Consider the following 26,670-nt stretch of genomic DNA (forward strand, 5'->3'; position numbering starts at 1 on the left):
TTCTGTACATTTGGGAAACTGCAACATTACTTATGTTTTTTTTAAATGTACATGTGTGTAGATTTTGTTTCATTTAGTTTGATACGCCATTTTTTCTACTGGAATATTCCATGTTTATGAAACATACAACGTTGGTCCTAGGACACTTCGTTGCGGTACACCGGCTTCAATTATCTTCAGTTCTGAGTTGGTAGAACCGTACTCTAGAGACTCGATTCCTAAAGATAATTTCAATAGTTTTGGTAAGATCCCTATGAAGTTTGTATTTAAGTCCCAAGTGCCATGAACAACATCTAAAAATATACCCAAGGATAGTTTTTTTCTTTTCCATATAAAAAAACTAATTTTCGATAAGTAGTTGCGTTTAAACTGTTATCTAAGGACCAAAATGTTCTGATTAAAGTTAAGTGTTGTTTTTTTTTTCAAATATTTGTATTCATTTTAGAATTAATTATAGGCTTCTTGTGGACGCCCTTGAAAAACAAACTTATTTTGTTAAGAACATTAAGTTTTTAAACAGAAGAATGTTTTCAAACTTTACTTAGAATATACTACATAGATGCATTACCTCCTCATATATACGAATATGTACCTAAGTAAAGCATCCGTTAAAGTTCAAAAAATAACTTTCTATAAAGTTATAGGAAACAGCAAAAACATAATATGTTAGTAGTAAATTTTTTGTTGCAAATTGAGAGTTTAAATTGTTTGATACTATTTCTTGTATGAAAGTCCAGAAAGATAGTTTTTAAGATTGTATATAATAGAGTGTGTACTGTATCCTGTTCTTGTTGCAGAAAGAAATTGGATAGGAAAGTTTGTATGTTAAATAAGTTTGTATAGTGTCGTAAGGAAGGTAAATCTAAAAACAACAAAACTAATATACGAGTACAAGAACTTTTGTTGAATCTTTGAAAGTGTTGTTTTTTTTTTTGACTAGCCTCGAAATTAACTCCAACTGAGAATAGATTTTGTATAAGTTTAAAGACCAGTGCATACTTTAAGTGCCTCATAATTAGGAAGTGAAATTTAAGTTTGTCGTTATTAATTTTCCATGAGAAAGTTATAGTTATACGTCCGATTTGGCAAATAGAAAATGTACAGTGCCAATAGTAATACTTTTGACTGATCAATGATGCCAAGTCTTCTGATGTCGTTTCAGTAATGTTTCCACTATCTTCAAACTTCATCACAATTTCACCAATTTCTCAAATCACTCGATTATGACGACCATATTCGTCTCAAAAAAGGCTTCCTTTGAATGCCCACTTTCGTAGTTGGCTCTTATATTTCAAATGACAGTTTAGTTACCATCTTGAAATCTTTAAATGAATGACAACATACTACTTAAAATTTAATACAAATGAGTAAGGTTAGTTTTTAGGCCTTAACCTACGTTCTTTCAATTATTTTGCAGTCAAATGTTTTTTGTAAATAAAAGCAACAGAAAGAAAGTAAATATGAGAAAGAGGGTTGGTTTTAAAGTGGAACCCTGTGGGACACCACACTTTTTTTGATAACAGTTGAATAGTCCCTTATATTCAAATCAAATTCTGTCAAGATGTGAATTATATGATGATTCAACGTATGAATATAACAACAAACAGTTTCTCCAACTTAAAAGTCTTCTTTATGCATATCGCCGTCTTCTTCGACATACTTTTACTAAGACTTCTGTTTTGCTGCTTACATTCATCCTTCTTCTTTGATTACTGCCTGGCTTGTCTTTCTTCACCCTTTTACTTGTTTAGTTAAGTATCATCAGAATGTCGTGTCAAAAGTTCCACATACTAACCTATCTTCTAGTGTAAACAAAAAAAGAAACATAATGTTGAACTTATAGTTGTTAACATCATTGCTGATGGGCGGCGGGCGACACGGCGGGTTGCACCTCTCCTATATCCTCGAAAAGTGTTTCACATTGTGTTTTGCATCATGTTTTACTTCAATGAAAATGTACCACATCAAGACGAATATATGTTTGTATAGCGGGTATGGCATGGGTTGGGGGGTTGTGAATTGAAAACTGTTAAACATCATTGCCAACGCCAAGCCATATTCTCCAGGGGTAAAAGAAAGTTCAGTAGGTCACCTGTCAGAGTTCATTTTCAATCTACAAATTCTTGTTTTGACAGAATATAGTGACGGGTTGTTGTACCTTGAACACCGTTAACTTATAGGTACATATAAATCTATATTAATTTTGTACTTAAAGTAACGAAAAAATATACCTTGATCCGTGGAATATGTGCGATGGTAGTAAATATTAAGGGAGATATTTACCATGCCTCTTTTTTTTTTGAGAGGGTTTACAGGTGGTATTGAAGGTTTGAGTTTTCTTGTAAGAATTGAACAAATTTATTTCAAGTGGAAAGCTAATCATGGAAAGGCAATATTTGTGCTAACGTCTTTATATTATATTTATGAGATAGGTTTCGCATAAACGAGTAGTATTTCGATTTTAGTATGATGGATCCAAACAGACAAATTTACTAAATGAGAAAAAGGGTTTGAAAAGGTGTTATGTTTGTTACAGGTGATAGGTTAATATATCAATTAATATCAATTTTTGAAAAATTAACTATTAAAGTATCACTTACATAGAAGTGTTATATCTTTTATCGGAGTTTATCAGAGTGTCGACCAAGGAAGAAAAAAATAGGACAAATATTTATAACCATTTTTGAAGTGGTCACAGATCAGTTTAAGTTAAGTGGTTATAGTCATAGTCTTATGTCGCTATCCATTTTTATATCATGGAATAGTGGAATACATTTTTGAATCATTTCGGGGAGGATAACATTGTTGCTTGTATGTTTTAAGTGATTCTATATGAATATTAACTAAGTGTACCACAAGGGTACGTTTTTGGGCCAATTCTTTTTTTCATTGATATAATTTCAGTTTTTGAGCTACCATTTTAAGGGAAAGTAAACGCCTTTGATAATGATATAGTAAATGAATACATTGCACTTAGTCCATTAAATTTTGGTTTTTGATATAATCTACGATATATTTTCATTTATTAAGGGTATAGTTCGCAGACCATAAACTTGTAGTCAGTAACCAAACCAAACTCATAATGTTAAGCACTGAATTGTATGCATAAAATGACATTAAATTATTTTTCGATGTTCCGTCTTGTTATAGTCTTAAACTTCTTCAGCAATTAATTAGAATCTAATTCAATGAAAAGTTTCACTTCTTCAATATTGAAATATTGAAAAATTTAATTGATCAATATTTAATGTTGGCTGAACAAATCGTGTATATAGCAATACTTCTGTTAAATTCTGCTTAGAGAAATTCTTCATTATACACGTTAAAAAATTTACTATAGTAGTTTCCACTCAAATTTACAATATGGTATCAGTTATAAGGAGGCGCATACTTTTACAAAAAATCCAACAATTATACAATACTTCAACAATGTGTCTTAAAAAAGATATGCAACTCTGCCGGCCTAGCTCATTCTATGTTCTACAAGTTAGAAACTTGGACAATTTTTAGGTTTTGAAGATATTTTGTATGATAGGTGGTTATCTGGAATGTCCAGGGGCGGTTCCTCGTAGTAAGCAGGTTAAGCAGCATTTTGTAACATGAATTTTATTTGGTAATTGAATTGCTAGCCAACTTAACAATTGGCCATTATGTTGAAAAATTCGGTTGTAGTTACTTAACTTGCAATCAAATTAACTTTTCTACAAACAATTTTCATATCATGCAATACAACTCTCATACAATACCTAATCTATCTTGAAACATTGGTTTTGGGCATCGTAAAAGTTTGCGCTATCAAATTTCATACAAACAAACAGATAAATACACACTTTTAAATAAAATTTTGTAAAAATACATCCTACCATATTCGTTTTTAAAAGCAGAAAATTGTGCGAAGTTATTTGTTTATGTGAAAACGAGGTTTGCTAGCGAATTTGATTGACCCTGCTCTACAAGAATATAGAGAGCAACGCATATTCGTTGGTTAGCGCAGCTTTTAGCGACTATACTGATTTTCGATGCCGATGTGTGAGGAAAAGGCAATGGCTAAGACGGAGAGTTTAGGCGCGATTATTCAAATGGAAGTAGTTTTTGTTTGGAAACTTCTTTTAGGAAAGTGACTAAAGAAAGTGCATTTTAATATACTTATATTTTATTGTAATTCCCATTAATATAATCCCATACCAATTCAAACATAGTAGAGGCTGGCAGTAGGAAATTATTTTATTTGATTTCCATAGAACAGCTCAAATTGAACAAGCATTTTGCATTTAATGGAAAATAAATTTTCAAAAAATGTGAACGCTATACTGTATTGTTTAGAAGATTTCCATTGGATACAAATTTGTAAGCACAGTTGATTTGGCCATACGAAGAATATTAACGTCGACAATAATTATAGCCGATACGCCAATGCCAGTATGGGAGTCAGGCCTATATTAACGGGTGGCATGTACAACGCTCCTAGCGTCCCTTATACTTACACTATTGGCAGTAATCCAATAAGGGTCTCTATTACTTACTTACCTACTTAAGGTGGTGCTACAGTCCGGGGCGGACCTGGGCCTCAACCAATATACGTCTCCAGCCAGCTCGATCCCTAGCTAGCTGTCTCCAGTTTCTCACGCCAAGTTGGTTGAGGTCCTCTCCCACCTGGTTGCGCCACCTGAGTCGCGGTCTTCCTCTACTGCGCCATCTCTCGGGATTGGATTCGAAGACCTTCCAGGCTGGAGCGTTGATGTCCATCCGCTCTACATGACCTAGCCATCTTAGCCGTTGGACTTTAATTCTGCTAACTAGTTCAGTGTCGCTGTACAGCCCGTACAGTTCGTCGTTATTATCTTCTCCTCCATTCTCCATCTATGCGTAGGAACCAAAGGGTATCGATTATCACGCCATAAATTATAGCGGAAAAAACTAGTAGCATTGCGACATCCCCGGTACAGTATGGGGCCGAAGGTAATACTGTCTCGTCAAACGTTCTATGCGCCCTTGTGTTACAAGCAAAGATTGTGGTACCATACAGTATAGTACATAATCCCATACTTATAGGAGTTCTTGCAAGACAATGTAGGAATATCACCGATCATAATGCCATACACTCCTTTCCGTGTATTGAACTACTCAATTTACCGAAACAATATGATCCAATTTTTTTACAACACTTTAAAACGGCAATCGTTTTAAAAGTTTTCCAATGGCTATCCAAAATGATTAATTCAAAACTGTTGCTGACGTTTTAAGCGATCACATTTCTAAAAGAGTCAGACAGCCAAAGTTTTTAGCTTTGCCTGACATTCATTTAATGTCCCAAATATCTATTGTTATTACTTTAATAAAAAAAATCATGAAACATTTGCTGCATGAATAAAATTAATTATTATTCTTAAAAACTTATCTTCGATGTTATGAGCCATTGGGAATGTTCTTTAAGTCATTTATGTATATAATTTGAGAAATGCTAACTTCGTACGATCAATTAGTTTTCCAAATACACTCGTAAATTATCCAATATTCTGCAGATCTTCTTTAATTGATGTCTTCTTATTAATTAGAAATAAGAAATATATAAAATTAATAAAGAAAATATGAGATTAATAAATAAATAATAGAATAATAAATATTCAAATAGCATTTGGCATCAGAGTCTGTTATAATAAATGAGTGCCATTTCTTTTGAAAAATCACTCCTTAGTTGCATCCGAAATTATCTAACTCACTGATTAAATTCTGACATTCACAAAATAAACACATAGTATGCCTCAGGGATTTGTACTCTCTCTGACATTCTCTTTAATTCATAGTTTATAATTGTTCTTAGATTTAGCGGTGATGATAATTTCATTGTTGTTGTCCATTGAAAATTCAATGCTGCCCATTGTTGTTAAAGAGGAATTTACTACCTCGTGAACATCTCGAAATTATCGCCAAGTGTATCACCTACCACCTCTTATGGAATGGAACACGTAATGTCTCAAAAAATCTCCACACTTCATGAAGTCATGTAAGATGATTTTTTCCACCTCTGATCTGAGTACTATCTATTCAACTAATATAACTTTCATATTTCGGAAGAAGGCTTAGTAACTCTTGCTTAAGTCTCTTAAACAGTATTTAAAGAGCCATTCCATTCTAATCAGAATATCCCCAAGCCCAACTTTGATCCTAAAAAAAACTTAATATTCAATGTGATTTATAACACGAAAAAAGTGCGTATACGCCTAAGTGCAAACATATTGTTTTATCGTAGTAAACACAATACAATTTAGACATAATGCCGTGGTTTGATAATAATTAACTTAAAATGAGAATGACTAATGAAAAAACTGTAATGTAATAATATACTGTTACTTTCCGTAGCTGTTAGAAAAGAACATACTAGCAAATGTATCTCGAATCACTGTTACAAAGACGAAGAAGATTTTTCCCAGAATTGATAGTGTCTGATTTTATTTTGTCGTTTATCATATTATCTCTCAACAGCTTCAAACCAGCAGAATTACAAAAAGCTTCTGATATAATTGCACCAATCCTTGAGGCAATTTTTACCAGCTGTCTTTACCTGGTCCATCTCTTATATATTAAAAAAATGTGCTTCTTATTTGTCATATCCGTTATGTGTTCTCTTCAATGCATCCTTAAAAAGTTCAATTTTTCCTTTTATCTGAAAAAGTTCATTTATTATTCCCATACACAAAAAAGGCCCAAAGAATAAAATAATGAACTATAGGCCCATTGCGAAACTATCTGTGATACCTATACTGTTTGAGTCAATTGTGAGTAATGTTCTTTCTTTTCATTGTAGTTCTCTTATTTTTGATAGCCAGCATGGCTTTGTCAAAAAGAGATCCGCTGTAACTAATTTATTTAACTTCGTGTCCTTTTGTCTAGATGTATTTGAAAAACGCGGGCAAGTTGATTGCGTATTCACTGACTTTAGTAAAGCCTTTGACAAGTTATGTCACAATACACTAATTCTAAAATTATACCATCTAGGATTTTACAACAATTTTATAAATTGGATTTCTTCATACTTAAAAAATCGTCGTTATTCTGTTTTGTTTCGTAATGAAAGTTCAATTCAATTTGTTGTCAATTCTGGCGTCCCTCAGGGCAGCCACTTAGGTCCTATTTTATTTGTTTTATTTATTAACGACTTGGTTTCAAACTTAAAAAACTCGTCTGTCCTTATTTATGCTGATGACATTAAGCTTTTCAAAAGTATAAAATCCTCCTCTGACTGTTTATTATTACAAGAAGACTTAACAATATTTAGGGAATGGTGCAATAAAAACCGACTTGTTTTAAATGTTGACAAATGTAAAACTATGAGTTTTACACGTAAAAAAATTCCGTTTTTGTACGACTATATGTTTGATTCTTGTCCGTTATGTAAAGTTTCTATGTTTTCTGACTTAGGTATTATTCTAGATCCCAAATTATCATTTAATGATCATTTAAGTTATATAATTAAAAAAGCCAATAGGGTTCTTGGATTCATTAAAAGATTCGGTCGTGATTTTCGGGATCCTTATGTTCTTAAACTTCTATATATTTCGTTTGTTAGACCAATTTTAGAATACGGCTGTGTGGTATGGTCACCTTATTACTCAATACATGTTTCAAGAATTGAAGCGATCCAAAAAAGGTTTCTGCGTTTCTGTCTTCGGTCTCTTCCATGGGCAAGGGAAAATCTATTTCCTCCTTATTCTCAAAGACTAGCTTTGATCAGCCTCCCTTCTTTGACTAACCACAGAAAGTATTTACAATTTTGTTTTATTGTTGGGATTATTAATGGTTCGATATCATTACCATCAGTTCTAAGAAAATTAAATTTCAGTCGTGCAAGTTTAAGGCGACAGCAACCTATTATTCAATTATTTAGCAGATCAAACTATGGTGTATGTAGCCCTCTCAATCAGTTAATAACAATTTATAACGAATTTCATTTTTGTTTAGAATCTGTAAATGATAATATAAAATGTAAATAATTTAAACTTATGTTTTTCAACAATATTGTATAATAAATATAAATTATGATATTAGATATTATTAGATTATAAGAATTTTTTTTTTTAAATATTGTTAACGTTAGATTTTAACGAATTAAATTAAATAAATAAATCCATGTTCCCTCGGCATGGAGAGAAGTTAAAGTTGTTTTTATACCTAAAGCAGGTAAATGCTCCCAAGTTAATCCTAAAGATTTACGACCTATAAGTCTATCATCATTCCTTCTTAAGACCCTGGAAAGATTGATTGATATCCATTTAAGGGCACGTATCGATACAAGACTTCTGTCTTCGTCTCAACATGCCTCCTGTAAGGGTAAATCGGTGGAAACAGCGTTACACACTTTAGTACGCACCATCAAATATTCCCTCCATCATAAAGAGTTCACTATCTCACATCTGCAATCACTTCTCCACTGATATCTCTAAATGTAGAGAGTTCGCTTCGGGAGTTAATTCATTTAATGCTTACTAGCAGAATAATTAATTCAAAACTGGGCAACTCTTCTAGCAGACGATTCGTTAGTAGAGGGACACCGCAAGGTGGTGTTCTATCCCCTCTCCTCTGGAACCTAGTGGTGAATGAAATCCTAACTAGTCTGGATGCGGAGGGTTTCAAAGTGATAGCCTATGCGGACGACGTTGCTATAGCAATTTCAGGAAAGCATCTTAATATCCTAAAAGAACTCTTACAAAATGCCTTGGACAGACTAATACTCTGGGCTGATCGGTGTGGACTGGGTGTTAACCCACACAAAACCGATCTGATCTTATTTTCGAGGAGATACAAAATTCCATTTGTCAACCCTCCTTATATTAAAGGAATCCAATTAAAATTCTCAGACGAGGCTAAATACCTAGGTCTTGTCTTAGACAAAAAACTAAATTGGAAACGCAACGTACAGGAAAGAGTCAAAAAAGCTACTGTAGCTCTCTTTTCTTGAAAAAAAGTTATTGGTAATAAATAGGGGTTTACAACCCAGAATCACGCATTGGCTATACACATCGGTAATCAGACCGATTTTAACGTACGGTGTAGCAGTATGGTGGACTGCTTTAGAGAAAGGTATAAACAGGGATAAGTTAAATAAAGTTCAACGTTCAGCCTGCCTATGTATAAGCGGATCGCTTCGCACGACCCCGTCTGCGGCACTGGACACCTTGCTCTACCTTACACCTCTTGACATATTTAGTAAACAAATAGCTGCAAGCTCTGCTATCCGCCTCAATGCTTCGTCGCAGTGGACTAACAACAACATTGGCCACTCCGTAATTCTAAGGTACTTAGAATCAATTCCAAAGCACACAGACTACCCATCCCCCAACTACAATTCGATAGGAATTTCCAGATTTCTATACCTACCAGATCTTTTTGGGAGGATAGGACATTCTTAGAGAATGAGTCAATCCACTTTTACACAGATGGCTCAAAGACCAAAGAAGGGGTTGGTGGTGGTGAGTACTCTGAACGACTGAAATTAAGTCTCTCATTCCGCCTTCCCAATCATTGTAGCGTGTTCCAGGCGGAACTTTTGGCGATTAAGGAAGTCTTGTCTTGGCTCAAAGAAAACGTGATATCAACATCTGATATCCGTATTTTCTCCGACAGCCAGGCCGCTATCAAATCTCTGGACTCAGCCTCTACCAACTCTATAACAGTCAATAACTGTCGATCATCTCTAATGGAGATGGCGCAACAGTTTAATATTCACCTTTGCTGGGTGCCGGGCCATAGAGACATTCCAGGTAACTGTAAGGCAGATGAACTCGCCAGGAACGGTACAGTACAACCCATCCTACCACGTTTGGCAAGTACTGGCATACCAATCGCTACTTGTAAACTGCTACTAATGCAAGACGCTGCGAGGAGGGCAGGCACCAGGTGGACCAACATCACCACGTGTCAAGCCACAAAAAACATCTGGCCAACACTGGATATAAAACGTTCAAGGTGCTTGCTCTCTCTAAGCAGATCGCATATAAGCTCGATAATAGGTGTCATAACCGGACACTGTCTAATAGGAAAGCATGCCAAGACACTAGGCGTATTCTCAAATGACTTTTGCAGAAGCTGTATGGACGAGGAAGAGGAAGAAACGGTTCTTCATCTTCTCTGCACATGCCCTGCTCTAACTCGAAAACGCAAGAATTACCTAGGAGAATTCTTCTTTAACGATCTAAACGATCTAAATCATATTGGTATAATCAGCCTCTCACGTTTCGTAAGGAACTCAAGCTGGTTCCATTGAGCTTAGGAGGAAGCCTCAAGATTCATGTGGTATCACAATGGGCCATTAAACTGCCATAAGTGTGTCCTTTCCATCTTGGACTGCCACTATAACCTAACCTAACCTATTATCTTACTTTATTTGATTTTATTATTTTTATATTTATTTATATTATTTTCAAATCAAGTTTTGTGTAATGTATTCTACTTTTCTAAATTCTTTTAAATAGATTCGATTTCTCACATAATGTAATGAACTGCAAAAATACTAAAGAAAAAACTTTTTAGTTCCTGTCTTGGTCCCATTGGTCTATACGTGAAAATTGCTGGTGCCAACTTTTCACATACACGTGAGTATAAAAATTCCCCCCCTTGACTCTTTGAATACATATTTTTTTGCTTCAGAAGAACTTTTTTGTTAACAGATTTTATTTATTTTTCTTAGTGTTACTTTGTTTGTTTTTTTTTTATTGAAATCTACAAAAATGGAAACACATATTTATAAACATAGATGCGGCTATATATATATAATAAACAACTAGTAAGGACTTGAGTAAAAATGGATTTCACTTGGGAATCAAAATGTCGTTGGTTTCGCAACGTGTCGTCTATTTGGACGTGTTTTAAAAAAGTTGACAATATGTAAGCAAATTGCCAGTTTTTATGTTGATATTGTTTCATGATTTAAACTGAATTTTTTTCTCTATAAAATGGTGTAATACTGATGTAATGTACCGTACGAAAGCGAATTTTGAAAAAATAAGTTTTAATCAATCGAAATGGAGCATGTAGCATAGATTTTTAATGGTGGAAGTTTATTTTGAAAATCTACTTACTCATTATTTTAAACTAAAGTTTTGACATTGAAAAAGTTGTCGACAATATATGGCTAGTAAAAATAACACTCTAGCTCTAATGAACAAATACAAATCAGGAGCTTATTATGCTAAACCATGTATAAGACCTAGTTCCTCAATTTCAATAAAAGTAAATATAAAGAAAGTGTGACAAAAACCCACATAATGAGTGTCTTACCACACATCCTTGGCAATTTACTTGTCCAAACAAATTCAGATCCAGGAAAGGAGTGTTAACTTTCAAAGCCAACATATTGCTTCACCTCAACTATACTACTTGAGTGCACAGTCTAGTTTGCAAACCAAACGTCCGTGTATTTCAAAACCTCAAATCAACATTCGGCATTCCATTGTTTGTTTGATTTCAAACAAAACATGTTGACAAAAACTCACCATCATACAGCTTTTGGTCCTGCTGAACCTGATGCCGAAGCCCAATAGTCCACAATTCTCCATAACACCACACAATTTATACCAATCAACTCGAACTTTCCCAGTAAGCTTTAGACCAATCCCCCACCCACATTGCCAGCAACAACCCGCTACATACCCATTGCAAATAAGCAACCTTGCCAACTTTATGAATGAAAAGTCACTCACTCACACACACATTTTTGTGTTTTGGAACTTGGAAGGAGCAAAACCCCAACCAAAAACTGAACAAACCTGCCGCAACTATCCAAATCCAACAGAGTGCATCATCTCATCGCGTCTTCATCATCAGTTGAATCAGATACATCGCAGATTTCACACGGTTCGGTCCAGTTTTCAGTCTCATCGTCATCGGCAGTGTCCAATATATAAAGCAACAAAATTAAAGTCTAAAAATCATGATGTTTCGCTATCTCCCATCGAAATCGCTAGTTTGTCATTGATGATAGTTTGTCGAGTATACTCGTAGCTAGATAAGGTAACTTTTCGCGCCAAAAATGGTCTTCAACACGAACTCGAACTCGATAGATGAATGAACGCGAATAAAAGCAGCATAAGTTTTATAGCACACGCATAGATACTTTCTTGTTTTTGTATCTTTGAATAAAAAAGAGGATGCTCTGCTGACTAAAATATTCATGAGAGTGCTCTGTTTACAGATGGATGTGATTTCTTTACGGATGTTTGTCGATTAATCCTTTTGATGTGTGATGAGCAAAAGGGGATGAAAACCAACCTCGAAAGATTAACGAGGAATCCGATGTTTGTGAAAGTGTTTTTTGTTTTTGTTTTCGGATTGTGTGTGTTTTGTTTTTAATCTATCTTCATTTTTACAACAAAATGACCTAAAATTGCTGTTAGCTTGGATATAAATTTAAGAGTGTATATATTTTTATATTTTCCCCAGAAAATAAAATTCTTATAACAAAAATTCAAAATATTTCTTAATGAAGATGAATTGAATAAAAAAAAGTACTTAATTGTAATATCATTCAGTTTTAGTTTAAAAAGTGAAAACGAATTTCGAATTAACACGCAATGTTGAGGTGCAACCAAGTGCAACCGAAATATCACCTTCTTCGTTGGCGATAAACCCAAAGCAATAAAATCACTGTAGAACCAAACAAGAGCTATAATACCTGCCTAATGTTGATCAAGTTCACTCATCCGTTCCGCCTTCGCCGTTATGATGGTCTCTACATGCGAACTTCGGTGAAAACTGAAAATATTTTTTAATTTTAATTAACTTAAGAAAAAACTAACACGCACAACACCTTGTAAAAATTATTATTATTAATTGTTTAAAAAAATAAAAGCAAAATGCTCACCCAAGGTTAACACCAGAGATGCATTACAAGAAGATATAATGCAATAACAAAAGTGAAAAGTGAAAGATACAAAATAAGATACATCTCTATCAATCTCTTTTTTTTAAATTTTTGTTTTTTCTTGTTTTCTTAATTACATCAGATAAATAAAAAATAAATAAAATAATAAATATAAAAAAATGGGTGCAAAAGCGAAAGTTTTTTGTGGTCTAATGCTGTTCGTGATCGTATTTGGATTGCGATTCTTTTGTGCAAATTGTCAGAGATATCCACCGCAGCAGCAGCAACAGCAACAGCTACAGCAGCACCAGATACAGATGCAAAATTTCCAACAGCATCACCTGCCACTCCAGCTCCAGCAGCATCAATTACACGCGGTGACAGTGCCGTTACAAAAGGATTTACACTCCAACGAAAATCGATTGCAGTCGCAGGTGGGTTCAGTTCATTTTAATGTGCAAATAAAAGTGAACATGAGTGTGAACTATGGAAGATACGTAGCTACATTTGTACATATTATTATCTTTTTATATCGTATAGAAGGGAAAAAATGGAAACATTTTAATTTAATTTAATTTAATTTAAGAGATATTTTTTTTGTTGGTTGTGTTGAATATTTTGCTCCATTGAAATGAGGAAGTAATGAACACAAAAAGGAAAACTCTAAACGTTTGTACTTTTCCTGTCATTTTTGAATATTATGGGTTTTCTTTTTGAGAGCTTAGTTTGTGCAAACGTTTTCTTTTTTTTTAAGAATATATACTTTATCATTTTTGTGCGTCACAATTCAGCATATGAAATGGTATTTAAAAAATATTTTTGAAGTCTTAAGATTGGAATAAAATTGGTTGAGGATTTTAAGATTTTCTCGTGGGATTATTGGATTATGAACGATTTTCTGTTGAATTTTGTGTCTTTAAAATGCACTTCAAATAGTGTGCTCCTGAAAATATCTATATAGGAGATAAAACTTAAGTGCACAACTTTCAAAATGAATTGAAAGTGATTTAATTGTTTTTTAGATTAATTGAATATTTAAATTTTTATAATCTTCTAAAAAATAAATAAATTAGGTGGCGCAACAGTCCGTAGAGAACTAGGGACTAGTGACTTACAACTTTGAACCATTCTTTTGTGCGAGTACTGTTGCCAGGGATAGATGGGTCGTACAGTCTTCTTAAGTTGATTCCAAAAGGCTATTGGAGAAAACACTTTACATGACAAGAACTACTCTTGGAGGAGTTGTCAATTTCTCGCTAAAGGCAGTACCTGTAAAAAAACTTCAAATGGCATAGGCAGGGATTAAGCCAAAGACCTCTGGCATGACAGTCCACCACAGTCTTTAGGAGAGTTAGTTTTAAAAGTATACTCTCTTCAATCTTAATCTAAAATTAAAATTAAAAGGTATGTTAAATAAATTTCATGTAATTCTAATTCTGGTTTTAATTCTAAGAAAACTCATGAAATAAGACTATAAACTGTTTTTAAGGCTACAATATTTTAAAGTACTATGATAAGACTTAGTACATAATTTTTGATTTACATTATTTTAAATTTATGGTTAATATTTTGAAACACAGAATTTTAGACAAAACAGTATTATACATGATTTTGAAATACATTATTCTATTTGGCACCGTCCAAGAAAAGTCAACTGGTTAGCAGAAGACGGTTAATGTAACCAAAAATTAATCAAATTCCTGATGAGCATTATTCTTCACATATGTGATGGATCTAACCCTATCCTAGGAAAATATTTAATGGTATTTTTGAAGATGAACATTTATGCTATATGCTATATTATGCGAATTGACAAATCCTTCAAGAGTAAATCTTGTCATGAAAAAGTGCTTTCTCAAATTAGCCGTTCGGATTCGGCCTAAAATTGTAGGTCCCTTCCATTCCTGACAACAGTACTCGCACACAGGAATGGTTTAGAGTTGTAAGTAAGGCCCTGGTTCACAACGGACTGTTGCACCACCCAATTTATTTATTTATTTATGTGGAAGTTTTATTTTACGATTAACCAAAAACAAATAAAATGCCTTATTTATAGTACACTCAGGCGTATACGCACTTTTTTAGATTTCGTATCTAATTAATAATTACATAAATGCAATAAACATGAAGTGCATTAAATACATAAAGTTAAGCCAAAGTGGATATTTACAGCTAGGTTCCACATTTGGCTTTCACTCAAGGTCGAAATCGATTCAAATTATAAAATAAGTTCACTTCTATCAATATCCATTTTATCATTTTCGAACTCAAAACTAAATGATTTTCGATGTTCTATGGTTCGATATTTGCGATATTTTGAAGTCCTCCAGATTAAGTTGATTTGATTTGAATTCAACAAGAGGAAATTGTTTAAAAACAATAATATTTTTTCAGTTGAAAGAAATAAACCATAAGCTTTTTTGATGAACGCACTTTATTTTTGAGAAGTTTGCAGCTTCTAATTTATATTTGAGGAAAGCGACAAAGCATTTGAAATGACTTTTCAACACACCAAATGTTTTCTCCTTACTAAAGTATACTTTCTTTGAAAAATGTTCAAGAAACATTCAGAAAATATAATTTGATCCCATTCTTTTCCAACCGATGTTTTGACACTTCGAACGAACTACAAATCTGTAGCAAACATGCATTAAAACAGTTCAAATAAAATAACACTACTATTCTTTGTTTATTTTATTAAAAAGCATGGAATAAATAAACAAATAAACATAAGAACTTATATAATTTATGAAAATGGACAAAATTGTTACCTGGCTTATTTGATATACAGGGTCCGGCAAAAAAACCTCCAGAATTTTTAGACGATTATATTTAAAACTATTTATATATAAAATGGTAATGTTTAAGTAATTATTTTATAATTTAAAATGGTATACTATTTAATTTAAAAAATTCAATACAATTTTTCTGTTAAATTGTTTATTTATTTGTCATTGCCTTTTAAAATATGGGAGATCTTTTTGCTGGACTAATCTTTTTGTCGGACCCTGGATGTACGTCAGCTGCTTTATTTTCACCTGAAGTGATTTCGAAAAGAATTTGATGTTATAAAATTGAGCAAATGATAGAACCCTAAGAATTATTTCACTCAATTTTCAATTAAGATATAGATTTCTTGAAATAATTCGCCTACCGAATAAAATTGGTACAAATACTCAGGACATTGTTATTAAGAAGTGAACAAAAATCATAGCATGTCATAAAAAATAATTTCTTCTACGACCACGCGTAAGACTTAATTGTGTTTTAAAAAATGTCGAATGTTAAAAATCTTGATTTTTCACATATTACATCTAAGGGCGTTTTATGTGTTAAATGTAATTTTATTGTTTTTCTATCAAAAAAATTATTTTTCTTTATAAAATAGGAAAAACTACAAAATTATTTTTCTTCTTAACTCTTAAATTACAATGAAATATACTTTTGAGCTTATTTCATAACTTTGTAAGTGTCAAACAATAAATAGCAAGATACTGTTGAAATTTCAAACATTTCGTTTTTTCGCATATAACTTTTTTATTTTAATTTTCATAGAAATAAGGTCTTAATAGTTGTTTTAGAGCATAAGTATTAAGTATGTCTACAAATCTGTGTTCTTTGGTTTTATTTAGTAGCCAAAATTTAAAAAATAAGCTTCTTCATATTTTGTATTCTTGTTTTAATTGACGAAATGTTTGACAATAACTTTTAATTTTTTATTCAAACCATTTTTTTTTTAGAAATGAATAATCACTTTTTATACGATCAACATATGTATTTAAAAATATGACCATTTCAAAAAAATAAGTTTTTTTTTATTTCTCCATATTTCCACTGTTTGGCCTTTAGTAAGAGCCCCAATTTTCGATGTTTTAAACTTTAATTTTGGGACTTTCTGATTTTTTTCAAAGACTGTTAGTGTTTTAAACTTGACAAAAAATTAGGATTCAGAATCATATAGATAATAATAGAAAGAGGCATGAAATGCACAATTTTAAGGTCATAAACAAAAACAAAGTGCGAGAATTGTTAAATATGTTGACTTTAGACACACATTGTGAATCACTGGTACACATGATAAAAATGTCAACATATGTACATGATTCTATCTAATTAAATGATAGATTTATATTTTTAGAGCCTTGAAGTTTAGAATTTAAATTTAAAATACGAAGTCATGTAGATTAAACAAATAAAATAAATTCAATAAACTTGGTTAATTCTATGTGTTCACTCGGGTTTTTTATAGTTTTTGCTTGATGTTTTGAACGCCTGTACCAATTTTCAATAATATTGACATTTTCCCTGAGCTTAATTTCAATCTTAATTAAGCTGTGTAGACTGTGTTGTTCCGTTGCATACATTTATTGAAAAATAAGTCGTATTTTTTACTTAAGGGAGAATGGTCAGTTTAGTCTACTTATTGTTCGCAGATATTATTAGGCCAAGTATATACATAAGTTGCTTTTACGGGCACAAAGCTGTAAACCATTGGAATTAGACAGGTAATGACATTAAAGATTGTAATGAGAACAACAATTAATTGGTAGATATAGTTTTCTATTAAAATGAAAGAATTACTTTATTTTAAAAAGAACTGCAAAAGTCCCAAAATAAATGAACTTTGAAACCGAATGACCAAAAGATGCGAATAACGTCATGGTTATTGAACAATATGCAAATTCAACTTTCTTTTTATTAAATTTAAAGTCTTAAATGAATTTGTATACATAGTTGTGTGTCTAGTTTCTAAAATTGAAACTAAACGCAAAAAATTTCCGTGAGTTATTTGTTAATAGCCCTGAAGAAGTTGATGTATATTTTCATAATCTTCACTCTTTTTCGCAAACTAGAGGTAGTCACATCCCTGTGCTTCAGAGTACCGTCCTTGATCTTTTATCCGCGTTGAATGATGACTTCTCAGCCGATCCCGATTAAATTCCCCCGATAGTATTGAAAAAGTTTAGTAATGCTTGAACCCCTCACGTTCTTATTTAAACTTTCTCTAAAAACAGACAAATTTCTTAGTATCCGGAAGAAGCGATTTCTAACACCAATTTTCAAGAAAGGTAACAAGGTGGATATAAGCAACTACAGGCCCATTGCAAAGCTTTCTTGCATTCCTAAAGTGCTTGAACAAGTTTTTTGTAAAAGTGTAGCATTTTTAGTAAGATTCTCATTTGCGAACAGCTACATGGTTTTGTGAAAAAAAATCAACCGTTACAAATCTCCTTACATTCTCAAACATATATTCAAGCTCTTGGTTTTCCAGCATTTTTCTTAAATTGGATCAAATCATACCTTGAAAACAGATTCTATGACGTAAAATTTAGAAATTATCATTCTGAACCTTTTGTTGCTCAATCTGGTGTTCCCCAGGGAAGACATCTTGGTCCTTTTCTGTTCATCCTGTCTATTAATGATGTATTGTCATGTTTACGCTGAAGTGAAGTGCTCATTTTTGCTGGCAACATGAAGATTTTTAAAATAATAAAGTCCACCCAAGATCGTATCCTCTTGCAACTTAACATAGATAGTTTCACATGTTGGTGTTTCAAAAATAGCTTTACCCTTTAAAATGCCAGACGATAACTTTTACTAAAAAACGAATCGTAAGTGTATTTGATTATTGTATTTAGGCGTTCTTTTCTGTTTCAACTTAGAATTGACACATCACATTAATTTTATTGTTAATAAAGCAAGTTCTAAGCTTGGTTTAAAAAAAAAAAAACCTGGGCAAAGGAGTTTAATGATCCCTACTCTTTCTTTTTACATTTGTCATCTTCGTCCTTATCTTAAATATTCTTCGCAGACATGTACTACCTCTTACGAAATTTATAGACAACGTATTGAATCAATTCAACATAATTTCATTGGCTTTGCCCTAAAGGGTGTTCATATGAACATCGTATACTGCTTCTTCAAACGAAATCTCTCCATCGAAGGCGTGTTAATAATGACTTATTATTTTTTCATCAACTCATTAATGGTGAAATTGATGCAAATTGTTGCATTGCTAGAATAAAATAGATACTTGTACTTTGGTACACTACTAAATACATAAACATTTTCACGAGTCTCGTTCCTGGCAACTTGGTAGACCAGAGCCCTTAACTACCAAACACTGTTCGTTTTGCAACTTCGCACTTTCAATTTGCAAATTACAGTTCACTATGCCCAAATTAGCAAATAGAAAATTATTGAATTGAAAAAAGGTTTCCTCTTTGCAAAATGCGTTTCACCAAACTCAAATTTGCAGTCTTTTCTGAAAAGGGAAAAGTTTTGTTATTCCGCAAAGTATTTGTTCTTTTTTTTTCCACTAAATAATAATCTTAGCAAAAAGTATTTAGAATTTTGAAAAGCTTTTCAGTAATATGCAATGAAATATTTTCATTTTGAAAATAAGGAAGTAAATAAAAGTTAATAAAACAAGACACTGTACATACATAGACATTGTTATTTATTTTGACGAATTTAACGAGTTAATTCATCTAAATTTCAAAAATTTCAGTTTTTGTAGAGGCTTTTCAGTCCATCGAAATCGTACCCAACCAGCAATAAAATGTAAAAGTTTACAGAAAACTAAAAGAGTGTCTTTTAAAAAGCTGTTGTAAAATAAAAAGTAGTGAAGCTAAGAAATAACTTCGATATCTAAAATGGTTTAAAAAAAGAAACATCGAATTTGTAGTATCTAAAGTTGGAAAAAAACTACAATTCAATAGCCAAAGAAATGCGTGTTTAAGTCCCTTGCAACAATTTTTTAATACTCTAAAATAATCTAACACTTTTACTTCTCAATATTTTAGATTTTATTATTTCATTTTCTAAAACACAATTGCAAATTTATTTGAAGGATATTTTGTTTTTACAAAGTTACGAAATGAAAAGTATTTGGTGAAACAAGGCCCAGGTAACATATATTTTTGGCCATTCTCTTCACTGAAATAAATTAATTTGTTTAAAATTACAATTTCAAATACGCCAGAGTATACCATACTTTTTAATAATTTTTTTTTGATTTTAATAATTCTTTTTTCTTAAGAAAGCTACATATACTGAGTAACATAAGCTATACATATTTACTTATTTAGTACTAGATTCCTATAGAAATCTTTAGAAATTAATATTAAAACTAACCGAAGATGTAAAAAAATCTACCATAAAATGTCTTTCATCGCATACGCTGCGAAGAGTATTAATTATAGGACAAACAAACATTCGAAAATATTTTAGAATACAAGACAATTAATCAAAGAATTAAGACATAATATGATTCTAGCAACTATATCATTACGGATCCCGCGGGCGGTCAGCTCGCACATTATCCCCGGATCCCGATGATACCAACTGATTTGCCCATATCTTTAAAAAAAAGGTTCCAGTTCCCTTTGAAAAAATCCTTTGCCCTAACAATAGATAAATCCCAGGGACAAACTTTTTCTATAGTTGGTATCGACTTAAGGAAGGAGTGCTTTTCCTACGGGCAATTGTATGTGGCACTTTCTCGAGTAGGATCTCCTAAAAATCAATACGTTTTGTTGCCACCTACAAATACCACAGCCAACATAGTGGAGGCTTTAGGATAAGCATACAATTTTTTTTCCCGTGCGAAGCTGGGACGGGCCGGTAGTCTTAATATAAAGTGCCCAAGATTACCTTAAGCAGATCCTTAAAAAAATGTTTCTATGTTTCCTTATTTTAATCTACATCGATATATGTATGTTGTAAAATAATAAAAAAAATAATCTTAGACAAAATGTATGTTTTCTGATAGAGAAACAATAAAATTACATTTGTTACCTGGAACGCTTTTGACATAAAATATTATTTAGAATTTTAATATTTTGGTAGTAGCCTTTGCGCATTTTTATTTTTCTTAAAGAAATCATTTTTTAACATTAACATTGAAAGTAATAACGTAATAAGTGAATTAACATGGTTAAAATTGCTACAGCACTAGTACATATTTGAATAGAATTCTAGTCAGTAAACATTATTTATATGTTTAAAACATCTGATAAAAATCTAACTATGAAAATTCTTGCAAAATTGAATTATTGATTGCACGTTAAAAATTTAGTGATTAATATAAAATGCGTAAAAGCTTACGCAGAAAAATTTCGTTTGACTATAATACGTTTTTTTGTTGAAGATCTACTGAATTAAAGTCCCAAAAACCCATTAATTCAAAAAAGTTATAATCTCGAAGACAAGAAATTCAGAAAATCATAAATCACGAAAACTCAAATATCTGAAAGCTTGAAATTCATCAAAAACACAAATTAAAGTCCTTTAAATATCAAAGATTCATAATATTTTGAGCTCACTAATCAACAAAATTCGTAAGATTAAAACATTCCCTCTTCATTGTTTGAATATTTGTACAGCTGCTTTAATTTTGCACGTCTTGTGCTTTTTTCAAAGATGCACTGATTTTGATAGTTCACTAATATCTGCATTATATATTTTTTTACGAATTTTGTTTTTCTTGTTTTTCTGTGCGGTCGACTAAATAGTGTATCACCTGAGTTCAAAACTTTAATTAAAAACCAATAAAGAAGTGGTAGGATGAATAATGAAGGCTAAAAATGTGACGGGTAAACCAATTTGTAATTATTATAAACATTAATACATTCCCTACAGCATACATCAGCTGATTGTTATTCTAAACATTTTGCATTAATAATAATACAGAATTAACATAATAGCATCATTTTTTGAACAAAAAAAAAACAATACAATATAATTTAAAATAATATAAAAGTGTAAGCCTACAGAAATTATTCCGCCAACATCTTGCAATAGTTAATTTGTCTATACAAGTCAGTTTCTTTGTGACGGTATTATGCGATAACTAAAGTTGAAAATTAGAATTTTACTATAAAAGTTGGAGCATTCAAATAACAATGAATCCTTTTTGCTTGTAGAAAAATGATAGACAATAAGAACACAAGGATTGAACGCTTTTTAAGTTCTTGGCACTCAGCCAGCTATGTGCTCTTGAATTGAAGGGCCTAAGAAAATTATTTTCAATGCCTTCTAACAATGTAGGTACTCGTATATACTCCTAGTTTTCTTACACAAGAACAAGTCTTAGAAAAATAAAAAAAACATAGCTAAGGACAAGAAGAATCTTTAAATGCGTCACACCAAAAGACAATGAGCTTGCAGACGGAATATTTTAAAAGGAATATTTGAGAATCGTTATATGAATGGATGTTTGTAGTGCAACATAAAATTGATTTATTTTTTATTTTTTTAACATGTTATAAGCTCAATTAGGAAAATTTGTTCTTGTTGTAAGATGTGTTTTTTGGTACTCGTTTCAATAATTGAATTTAAATGCATATAATTCAAAACAATATTAGACATTGGCGGGCTAAAAATCAGTAAAAGCATAACATAGTTGAAAAGGGAGAAGAAAAACTAAAATCCAGAAAACTCGACATTTTAAGACCGTATAATCCCGAAAACTAAAAAAACACCCAAATCGTTTTAACGAACAATTTTCTTTAAAACGATTTCGGAATTTGGATTTTTTGGGATTTAAAGTTTAACTGTAGGATTTTGTAACTTTTGCTGAAACAAAAGATAACTAAAAAATTCTCTAGCTCAAAAATGTGGAATAAATTTGTTGGTAAAATATAAAGTGATTCAATTGATCACAGATACACATGAATCAATAATCTCTCACGCTTAGCTTATTTTCTATCTTGTGGCAAAAAGCAGGTACAAAATTAACTTCGTATCAAATAAAAGGTGTTTTCTTAAAGTTTGAATATAACTTAAGTTATTGTTCTTATGATACAGTTTATAAAAAAATACTTTGTAAAAATAAAATGTATGAATAGGTCGAACGAACAGGCTCCTGTATCCAAAGATGTGCTTAAAAGTATACATATAGCTGGGGGCAATAAAAATTTGCATAGAGCCTTCAAGTCGTTGAAATTGTTCTTATACCATTTTATTCCATGATTTTTTAACCACTCGTTAATATTTTCGGTCTTGTCTTCAAAACCATCCCTTTGATATCTACTCACAGATTCTCTTTTAGATTTAGGACGAGAGACTGACACTGAGCCGCTTCTTTAAGTCATTGTATTAATCTCGACTATTACTTTGGTTTTCTATTTGTGTGTTTTGTATTGCTATTTTATCGGAAAAAGATATTTTAGAGCCAATGTCCACTCCATAGTAAGAAAAAAAGGCTACATATCATAAGACTGCATCCGCCATATTTTAAAATCTTGGTTGTTTAACGAGAGTTAAGCTCTGTCTTTGAGGGGCATCAAACTTACTAAAGAGAGCCTTTTTGTTTATAACATCAAATGTTAGGAAATTAAACACAACATATTTTATCAAAAATTAATAATACAGTTCCGCTCGAAAAATGTTTGTCAATTTGTTGTTTCCAATTTTGTCAAATGTGTTGAAATAACAATATTTTTTAATAATGTTTTGTTTTATTATGCGCTTTAAATCGTTCTGTGATTCTTAGAATTTTGAGATTTTTCACAGGAGCAAAAAGTGTTTTTTTTTTGTATTGCTTCTCGAAAAACATGTTGCATCTAATAAGTACTTTGTTAGACCTCCTTTTACTTAAATACGGCTGCACATCGGGGAGACATTGAATGAGATAGGTTTTTCAACCTGAAGTTTCATTATGGACCAAAAATATTTTCAATTGGATTGAGATCTGGACTGTAGAGATGCCAAATTAATACATCGATATTATTTTCTTCGAAGTAATTTTTAACCTTAGAAATAGAAAAAAATCCAAACATCATTTTTAGTTATAAAAGTTTTATCTTTATTAAAAGCTTAGTATTAGTTAGTCATGGTAAAAATAAAAACAAGTTCATATTTAAAATTTTGGCTATGTGAAAAGGAGCATTGTCCTGTTGAACAATGAAACTGCAAGCAAAACAGCTCTAACACCGTTTGATCCTATACGTTTTCTTGGACTCAAAGGTAAACTTTTGCATGGACTTTGGTTTCTAAAAAGCTCATTTTACCTTTTTCATCTACAGAAAAGCATCCCCACACCATCACACCCTTCGTTTTGCGGGGCATTCGCGAAATGCAATCAGAGATTCGACTTTCTTTCGGTTCCCTTTGCGCAATTATCTCGCCATATACAACTCTCTTTTGAAAATCCAGCTTTAATACCGGCTTGAATGCTCGACGTCCAGCTTTTAAGAGCCTTTTTCGCACTGAGCTTGAATAAATAACTTAGCCTATAGCTCGACACAGATCGTTTTGAAGGTCCACCGAAGGCCTGAACTGATGCCGACGATTGTACAACACCAAAAACCGACCGTTTTTTCGTCCTCCCTGAGCCTTTTTTAATGCTAGTTCCAGTTTCACGATATTTTTTCAAATTCCATGCCACAGTTTGTTGAGTTTTATTAAGTCTCTTAAAAATTTCACGTGTTGTCAAATTGAGACGTGACAGACACAAAATATTGGCTTTATGTTCCGAACTAAGTTTTCCCATTTTTTTCCATAAAATCACTTCGGTTGGTATTAGACTACTATCACGAGCCAAATGAAGTTCCTATTGATAATAACATCAACTATTATACAATGTTTAAATGACATATTGCTAAAATAAATAAAATAAACAGTCCGTTGAGAACTAGGGCCTAGTGACTTACAACTCTCGACCATTCCTGTGTGCGAGTAATGTTGTCAGGAATGGAGGGGACCTACAGTTTATATGCCGAATCCGAACGGCTAATTTGAGAAAGCACTTTTTCATGACAAGAGTTACTCTTGGAGAATTTGGCAATTCCTCGCAAGAGGCAGTACCCTTGAAAAGACTTTAGATGGCATAGGCAGGGATCGAACCCAAGACCTCTGGCATGATAGTCCATGACATATTGCTGCCTAGTGAAAAAAAACCCGTAGCGTTCCTAAATTCCAAGAACTTATCTCAAAAAGGCTAATATAATGTTTTACGAACATTTTTCGAACAGCACTGTACTTGAAATAATCTCTATTATTTCATTGCTTGCAGCAGTATATGCCATTAAATTTATCAAAAAACTTTAATCTATTAAATTGTTTTTGACAGTCGTTGAAACATTTTTGATCGTCAAATATTATTTTCTGAGCGCTTGACAAAAATATCGGTTCATTAGTCCTATGAAAATTAAAAGAATAAATAACGCATCTATGGAGGACACCTTTCCAGATGTCTTTAAATGTATGACTCGTTTAGAAATATATCGAATTTTTGACCTTTGACCAATATTTTTTAAATTTTAGTTTCAAAGAAATAAAAAAAAACCAGTGCATATGTTGCAATTAAATATATTTGTTTTTTGCCATAAGTTTAAATATTTTGTTGTAATTCGCAAATTCGATAGAAAACTGTTTATTAAAATACTGGTAAAACAACGAAGGGCATGAACAATTGAGGTGGTGTTCAAAGGGGTGACAAATTTCTTGCACCTTCGGAGAAATCCTAAGCACCTAGCAGCATTTTTGGCAATATCGAATATGTGATCATTCCATAAGACACATACCAAGTACGACAGAAGAAAGCATTGAGTTTTTAAAGCATTACATTTGATACGGTATATAATTCCCCATTAAAAAATGCTGTGGAGATCGGAATTTAATAAGCTTATCATACGCTGCAGTTGAAGTTCTACATCCGAATGACAAGGATGTGAATCTTGAAACGAACATGAAAAAACTGAGGGTATTTTCGATAGCGAAACAGTTCATTAGAAGTGACATACAAAAGATCGTTTATGAAGATAAGGAAGAGAGCCGGAGACAAAACGGAGCCCTGGGGAACACCAGCTTTTATTTTATGAATATCAGCCTTAAAACCATCAAATACAACTTTTATTGAACTGTTAGAAAGGTAATTCCTAATCCAGCGAAGAAGTGATTTATCAATACCAAAAGCACGCATTTACGATAAGAGAGCTTAGTGCCAAACTCTATCAAATGCATTTGAAATATATCTTATTTTCTCCAAAGCGATGTCAAGATTTGTTCACTATTTCGTGAGATAAACCATGAAATCATATTTCCAAATTTTTTTTAGGGACAGGCGGGACAAATGCTGTTTTCCATCCGCTCGGGAAGAGACCTTTAGAGTAGGAAAAATGGAAAAGCTAACGCAGTGGTTTTGCCAGCGTTGAAGAACACCTTTTCAGAGCAGTAGGGGGAATACTATTCGGGCCAGCGGATTTGTGTATGTCCATGTCTTTTCCTATATAGCTAAATTTTGTTTTTGAATACACCTATCGGCTCTAATAGATCAAAGAAAACTTATGATAGGCTCATAAGGAATTTGTAAGGTAATGCAATTTGAATATAGCAGAGTTGGGAAATAGTAAGTACTTTTCAGAATTAAGTTCAGCTTTCATTTAAATTAGAAGTAATTCGTAGCTAACCTTCTTTTCATTACAATATACATTTTAATTACTTGTAATTGTAATTGAACAGAAGTATTTACAAATGAAATACCATTGAAATTGTAATGGGTTTATTCAAGTTAATGAGGAAATTGCAGTCGAAGTAATTGATTTTTATTAATTTATTGATTCAAGGCAATATACATATATGTACAAACTTTTTATTGTATTGATTCAAAGCAAAACATAAATACATTTATAAGAGCTTAGCATTTAATTGACGAAAATAATACATACCTTTTTGTTAAATGATAACTAGAAAATATAATCATTCCTGCTTTTTTTGTTTTCAATAACATTTAGGTAATTAAATTGCAATAAATTCAATTACATGTAAATAGTATTTAAAATTCTTTAGTAACATCTTAAAGTAAATAA

At 32.1% G+C, this 26,670-nt stretch overlaps 1 protein-coding gene across 2 annotated transcripts in view; it reads left to right on the forward strand.

The window, feature by feature from the left end:
• The first annotated feature begins 11,199 nt into the window (after positions 1–11,199).
• Positions 11,200–26,670, forward strand: part of LOC129945415 (putative mediator of RNA polymerase II transcription subunit 26) — a 146,807-nt gene continuing 131,336 nt past the window's right edge. For both annotated transcript variants that reach the window (XM_056055154.1, XM_056055156.1), the window contains exon 1: positions 11,200–13,290. In XM_056055154.1, coding sequence (XP_055911129.1) covers positions 13,036–13,290 — 255 coding nt within the window. In that variant the 5' untranslated portion in view covers positions 11,200–13,035. The remainder of the gene's footprint in view (positions 13,291–26,670) is intronic.

This window comes from Eupeodes corollae, chromosome 2, assembly GCF_945859685.1.
Source record: "Eupeodes corollae chromosome 2, idEupCoro1.1, whole genome shotgun sequence".
Classification (NCBI taxonomy): domain Eukaryota; kingdom Metazoa; phylum Arthropoda; class Insecta; order Diptera; family Syrphidae; genus Eupeodes; species Eupeodes corollae.